The 8,108-nt window shown below is 28.3% G+C and overlaps 1 protein-coding gene across 1 annotated transcript; it reads right to left on the reverse strand.

The window, feature by feature from the left end:
- Nucleotides 1-1,045: 1,045 nt before the first annotated feature.
- Nucleotides 1,046-1,486, reverse strand: LOC111890838 (uncharacterized). Its single transcript, XM_023886917.1, has one exon. It carries the CDS (start codon nucleotides 1,484-1,486, stop codon nucleotides 1,046-1,048), a length of 441 nt encoding a protein of 146 aa, XP_023742685.1.
- Nucleotides 1,487-8,108: the final 6,622 nt, after the last annotated feature.

Below are 8,108 nucleotides of genomic sequence, written 5' to 3' on the forward strand. Positions count from 1 at the left end.
TTATTCTAAAGCAATGTGAGGACTCAGGACATATTAACAAGACATGGAGAGAAGGTTGGATCGATGCTCAATCAGTGACGGAGCTACGTGGGGCGTTGGGGGTACTACAACATCTCCAAAAAAATTGTTTTATGTATATAAAAAATGTTATTTTTAAACATGTTTTATGTTGTGTACCCCCAGCTAAAAGGATAATATGATGTATTTTAGTGCCCCATATATAATAACTACATAAAATATTTATTGATAATATTTGTATCCCATATAATTTTTTTTGGTTCTGTGCTCAGTTGCTTAATTTCTTACCATACTTTAAGTTTATTAATTTATATTTATAGTTTATTAATAATCTAAATGCAATACATATCAAATAGTTCATTTCTAGGTTATTAAATATGACTAGTTATACTTTAAATATAGTCGTTTATTTATTATAATTTTATAATAGTATATTTTATAAAAATTACAGTAAAAAAATATATAAATATTTAAAAAGGTAATAAATTGTAGGATATTTTTTTGACAATCAAGCTAAAAAGAATAGACAAAAGGATATACTTTTTATGCAAAAGATCATATAAAAATATATAGGGTTTGAGATAAAATATTATTTAGACACGCCATTTCTTAAACCATTTTATATATAAAAAGATAGAGTTAATAGAGTTGGAGTTTAAGTTGGGTTCGATGATAAATATAAAAATAAAGTCAACTTGTTCTTTAGCTTCAAACCCAATTTTAACTCTATTTTCTTCGTAACCATCTAAAAAATTCAGGTTCTTACAATATTTTTCATTAGTAAAATTTTAACGGTCTCTAAAAAACCTGCAAAGAATATATTCCTACACAAGCGAAAAATAAAACTTTAGATTAAGAATATTTTATCTAAAAAGAACATACAAACATAAGAAACCACTATTTTCTAATTAAATAAAGCATTACTACAGAAACGTGTAATATTTATATGCGTTGTATTATATAAGTAACACGTAATTCCATAAAATAGAAAATAACAATAAACCTTTTTTCAAGCTATGTAAAACTGTCATACACATGATATACCAAGAGACGTGGACATAAACCGATCGGACCTTGTCCTTGTAACCAAAGATTTCATCTCCCGCGACAACCCATCAAACTCCCGCAGCTTCTCCGGTGACTCCGGGATGGTAGACAGTGCAGTTCTGGAAGTATCGTAGACGTAGAAAGCTCCGTCTGTTGAGGAGGTATGGTGGTGGTTTTTAGGCCAGAAAACAGATCGCAGGAACTTGTGCAATGATCGGGACATCTTGGAATGTTTCTTGGAGGTGGGTTCATTGTGGCGGGCGGTGGGTGGTGGTTGCCGGTGGTGGGAAAGGTGGGGCATTGACATGGTTCTGGTGGAGATGGCGGAGTTAATTTGGTGTTGTAAAGATTTGAGTTCAAATGAGTCGTAAAGGGAACTGCCACAGTCCCAAATTTCACGTTTCATCTCTTCTTTTCTCATTTCCGCTTCTTGTCAACTTCGGAGAGATAGAGAGGAGAAAGTTGGGTGGGGGTGTTTGTTTCCAAAGATGTAGAAGTATATTGTTATATATCTATATATCTACATATATGGGTTTTGTGTATATATATCTGTGTGAAAGAGAGAGGCTTATCTGTTATACATTATTCAAAGATGTAGAAGTTAATTATGCAAAAGGAATTATATATATATATATATATATATATATATATATATATATATATATATATATATATATATATATATATATATATATATATATATATATATATATATATATTCAAATGAGAACCAAAAAAAGGTTAAAAACCATAACAACCTCTAATTTTAAATGTTTATAAAAGGTTTAGGGTTTACCCTAAACCCTAAATCTTTTATAAACATTTAAAGTTAGAGGTTCTTACGGTTCTTAATATTTTTTGGTTCTCATTTGAACCACTCCCTATATATATATATATATATATATATATATATATATATATATATATATATATATATATATATATATATATATATATATATATATATATATATATATATATATATATATATATGTTCTATGAAAAACAAAAAACCTTAAAAATCATAAAAATGCATAAAAAAAATACTTAGAGATCACAAAACTTTTCTTTGAATTTTTTTTTATAAAAAATCACATTTTTTTCTTAAAATTTGCTGAAAAAAAAGTAAAAAATCAATTTTTTTTATAATTTTTTTTTCAAAATTTTTTCCAGCGAATTTGTATAGAAAGCTGCGATTTTTCCAAAAAATATCTAGAAAAAAGTTTTGTGATCTCTAAGTATTTTTTTTATGCATTTTTATGATTTTTAAGGTTTTTTTGTTTTCCAAATAACTCTTCCATATATATATATATATATATATATATATATATATATATATATATATATATATATATATATATATATATATATATATATAATTGAAAACATCTAAAGGTTAAGAAGAACATATTTAGACCCGAAAAATATATATTAAAATCAAGAGCTAAAACTAGGTTAATTATCATTTATATAATTTTTGAAACTTATATGGTCTAGTTGTAACTTTAAAATTAAATTATATTGTTTTATTTTAGTAACATGAAAACGAACCAATTAAAACACGAAAAACACAAATGACACGACAAAGATAACATTAAACAACCATTAGTTTATTTAATTCATACTTAGTCATATAAAATACAACAAACACATGTTAATATCGTGTTGAACTTAGAACACGACACGACACGACATCATGTTTTTTTATAATTAACATGAACATGACACGAACACGCATTTGAATATCAATTTTGTCCTAATTTCGTTTTGTGTCTTATTGGTCATAAGTAAAGAAGTCGAGATCTTTTTGAAAGAACAACAATATGGCCAAATAAGTAGACTATATATGATTAAAAATATTTTTTTTACCTTCTCAGTATATTTAAATTTATTGAAATGATCTATCATAATCAAATTTGGAAGTGAGATCTATGTTTGTTATTACTTTTTATTAAGTGAAAATTACAAAAAAAAGTAATTATATTACCATAAAATTTCGATTTTGACAGTGTTTTTTTCGATTATGTCACTATATTTTTACAATTTTGTTGCAATATCAACTAAATAACATGTTCTCCATGTTCTTCCAGGTCATAATATTTTCATGTCTTTTATTTGGTAACTTGCTAGATTGATGGTAATTGGTCATTTGGAGCAACATTAATAATATTTGAATATAGTAGAGGAACAATAAGTTCAACATCGTTGATGTTGGTATACCCTGGTGACATGAACTCTAAAAGAATGCTAATCAGCCTTGGGTAAGTCACATAAGTAGGTCTTTTCTTGATAGATATGTAGACAAACTGATCAAACATGAGTTGGAGCAGAATCCAGATGTTTATTCTTGACCACAGTGTACAAAATCCCGAGTTCAAACAAATTTAACTGGTCTAAGATTTCTTGTTTTATGCCCTAGGCATTTACGGATGACCCCATTAAGAAACTTCAAGCCATGGGGATGACATTGTCTGAGAGCAAAAGTAGAACTATCTCGAGTTCCTTGAAGGGAAAGATCATACCCTAACCTGGCAAGCACAAATAGTGGCGGAGGGAGTATCGGGGTTGTCCAGTGCTCGCCCCCCCTAATATCCATATGTTTAATAAGCCTACTATATTTGACTATAATACCATATCATCCAGTGTAAATATCTTAAATTACTAAATGATAATTTTTATTTTGTATATGAAAAGGTTAAATTTACACAATTGGTCCTTTTATATTGTCTCCTTACCGTATTTAGTCGATTAAGATTTTTATGTTGTGTTTCTTGTATAACTCAACAACATCTAACATATACATTTCCATAATAGGTCCCTTCTATTACTCATCAAACATATAACATATACATTTACATTAGCATAATATAAAATTATAAATACAAATTTCACATATTATTATTATTATTATTATTATTATTATTATTATTATTATTATTATTATTCATCTATTATTGTTTTATTGCTAAAATATTACAAATGTAATTAGATATGTACATCTATATCATGACTTTTTTAGATTCATATTTTATTTCAAAATACGATTATAGGTAACCTCCGAAAAAAATCGTTGTAATTTTTATATAGTTGTTTTTTTCTCAGTTAATTTCTTTTTCAAATTTAAAAACTTTATTATATTATTCAAAAATAAAATACATTTTAATATATCATTGCGATGTAAGCCCCCTTTAATAAAATATCCTGGCTGCGCCCCTGAGCACAAACTTGCACTTCTTATTCAGATGGAGAAGCAGAAAATGCAACATAATTTGGAAGACGAGGTATTGCAAGGTTTAGGGGAGATAGCTCATCTTCGACGATGATACTAAATAGTCTCTTTTGGAATTGTGTCATGCACCTTTCTCCTAGCCAACTCTTAATTGAAACCCCTAAAGTTTGATAATGATGTGCACGACATGGAAAATTGGATGTGTTGGGTTCTGTATGCATCTTTATACTAGATTTAGGCAACGGAAGAATTCAAATATAATCTTAAATGTACATGCACCTAGATCTAAGTTTTACTATTATAACAATATACTTTCAAAACTATGAATTTGAACTATCAAAAAGGGAGAAGTTTACTAACCTTTCAAATATAATCATATATACCTGTAATCCACTTGAAGATCTCGATCCCTTGCAATCTCTTAGAATGAATAACACCCAAAGTAGGAGTGCCTCTAATGGCTCACACCCAATAGATTAAAACCCTAAAATATTTAGGAGAAAAAAGAGAGGTTAATGAGATCCGAAAATTTTAACTTTATGAGAGGTTCAATCGATTTTCTCAAAGGCCAGAGGGTTCTATTTATAGTTTAGGTAGCTTGAAGATAAAATATATTTAAATCAACTAAATAATCAAATTTAATCTAGATACAAATCATTTCCTTATCTGTTATCTGGACCAATTCTAAAACCCTTCTAGAGCTCCCAAAACCATCCACCCTCTTAAGGGATTCCAGAATGTTCTCTTGTTCAACTTTTGGACAATTAACATTCAGTTATTGCACCGTTAATTAAACCCACATTAGTTCTAATTAATTCCAATTAATTTCAAAATTAATTCTAACTAGTTTTAATTCATTTATACAACCTGAAATTTTTCATAACCAAATTCATAAGAAAGATTTACATAGACGTAGCAGGTAAACGAGCAACAATTTGTGCCGCAACCTCTTTTTGGATGACAAAACTAATTCTTTTAAAAACAACATCTATAAATTTTGGAGTCATAACATTACTATGCATAACCTGTTGGACTCTATTCATTTATGAACATGTAATAAATTAATAAAGTATTCTCCTCTTTGTATGTTGCTTTTACTATTCTACATCATGCATGAATTGATATATTTTTATCTTGTTGGATGTATATATATCAATCATGAGATGCAGATGGATGTGGGATCATGGACCCGCCTAAAGATGCATAATGTCTACAATAACAAAATATATATAAAAAGTTATGTGCATATTTGGTTAAACAAAAGATTACAGGGAGTTGAAGAGGTGTTGTTATCTTGTTAAACTTGTTAATTTGATGCAAAAAAACAAAAGAAAACAATATATCAGAAAGTTAGGGAAAATACCGGCAATAGTAAAAAAATGAGGGATATTTTCAAATTTTAGACATGAAAATGGACATTTCCGGGTACAGACATGCATTCCGCGGAGGTAGCTCCGCAGAATCTATTGTAGCTCCGCGGAATGACAAAATCATAAATAAATTAGTGTATTTAAAAAAAAACCTCAAGATTCATTCCGCAGAGCTCCACAAAGGTAGCTCCGTGGAATGGATCTTCAGTTAAAAAAAAAAAACTCTTCCAATGATTCTTTTATGTAATAATCTCTAATTAAAGACCAAATTTTTTTCCACTTCACATTCATTCCAAACATTGTCAAGAAAAATTTATATTATCATAATCTTTTATTGAAAATAATTAGTTGGGGGAATGAATTGAAACCCCGAATAATCGATTTGAAAAAAAAAAACTGAAGATCAATTCCTTGGAGCTACCTCCGCGGAATCCACTTTAGCTCTGCGGAATGAATCTTAAGTGTTTTTTTTAAATACATTAATTTATTTATAATTTTGATATTCCGCAGAGCTGCAGTAGATTCCGCAGAACTCCGCGGAGCTACCTTCATGAAATGCATGTCTATAACCTGAAATGTCCATTTTCATGTCCAAATTTTGAAAATACCCACCATTTTTTGACTATTACTGGTATTTTCCGAGAAAGTTATGCTTTGTTTTCACAATGCAGTGGAAAAGATCTGCATTCTTTAAAGAAAACAGGATCGATAAACCTTCTGTTTTTTCTTTGGCACAATGCAGTGGAAAATCCAAAAGATAAAGCAAAGGGTTTACGTGTAACTTGCATCAAATGGGCTTCACATATAGAAAGGAGCAACAGAATGTGCCTAAAATAGATCTAATTCATCATCTTCTTTTTGTCTTGAATGTGTTTGGTGTTTAGTGGTTTTGTGATTATTGTCGCTACGAATTATATATACAATAAAGTTGTTTGGTATTTTTGTTTTTGTACAGCGTTGGGAAAATATAAAACAAAATCATAAACCCGATTTAAATATATCCATGATCTGCAGAGGTGGTTTTTTTTTTTTTTTTTTTTGAAAGAGCCATGATCTGGAGAGTTGTTTCATGATAAAATACTTTTTGTTTTAGATTTTGTAAAAGTTCATGGTAAAAGACAGAAAATGATCCCTCCTACCATATATTTTTTTTAATTCCTATTTCCTAGCAACATGTCGACCTAGAAAAACGACTGTTGTTATTAATAATAAAATTTTAAAATTACTAAAAATTAATGTAGTTGTTATTCAAAGTTTGATTTGGTTTATAATAATTTTATGATTCATGCATGGGATAAAAACAAATAGAAAGAAAACCTAACAAGGATTCAAGCATGACACGTTACTTGCCAAAATCATTAAAAAAGGGACCCTTCAGTTTAATTATGCGATCATACATGAAATTACGTTTACATTGTATTTAATTAATATCTTTTATTTGATTATCTCAAAAGATTAAATTTTTAATTTGGCCGTCGACAATGACTAGAGCCGATTACAACTTGACCCCTCAATTTATTGATAATATTGAGTTTGGTAAAATATTTTGGATTTGAGGTATATCGTTGAATTTAATATATATATATATATATATATATATATATATATATATATATATATATATATATATATATATATATATATATATATATATATATATATATATATATATATATATATATATATATATATAAAATCCCGTGGCCACCGATGAACATGAAACATTTTTACTTTTTCGATTGTGTCATATTTTTCCAATTGTCTTTCTAAATTGTCACTGTAGTTTTTTTTTTCTTTTTTACTTGGGCCACAACCATTCCAACCTTTTATTAATGCCACTAATTTTCTTTTTTCATATTTATCTTGATATGTATTCTTTTTTCTTACGTAGCTTTTAACTTTCCACTTTGTAAAATCCTTACTTTATTATCTTATTATCGTTAAATGTATGCCTGATCAAGCTTCTAATCTTTTGTCTATGTTGTTGCTTCTGATCTTTTTATATATTTTGAATGTAATACAATTAACATCTAAAGCCCATTCACCCCATGCGGAGCATGGGCTTCTCCTAGTTATCTTTAAATTTAATCACTTGGATGTTATCTTTAAATTTAATCACTTGGATGTTATTTTTTAAACGGCCAAGGAACAGGATATATATGGTGAGGTTCAATAAATAACCATAATTAATCAAGGAACCAATCGTGAGTGTCGGAAATTATAACGATCAACGGCCAAGGAAATGAATATATACTTTTATATTAGACGCACACACAATAGATTATACAAAAAAATCCACCATTTACAGAAAAACTCAACACTTTTTTTCGTTTAAAATTTTTTTTAGGTCATGTCTTTTATCGAAAAAAAAACCGAATATACCGTTGTTCTCGATTTTTTGTCCTCTTTCTATAGAGATCAATGATGATATATAAAAACCGAAC

This window comes from Lactuca sativa, chromosome 6, assembly GCF_002870075.4.
Source record: "Lactuca sativa cultivar Salinas chromosome 6, Lsat_Salinas_v11, whole genome shotgun sequence".
In the NCBI taxonomy this organism is placed as follows: domain Eukaryota; kingdom Viridiplantae; phylum Streptophyta; class Magnoliopsida; order Asterales; family Asteraceae; genus Lactuca; species Lactuca sativa.

Excerpts from the sequence above, each read along its gene's own strand:
- LOC111890838 (XM_023886917.1), bottom strand. The coding sequence starts at position 1,486 with ATGAGAAAAGAAGAGATGAAACGTGAAATTTGGGACTGTGGCAGTTCC.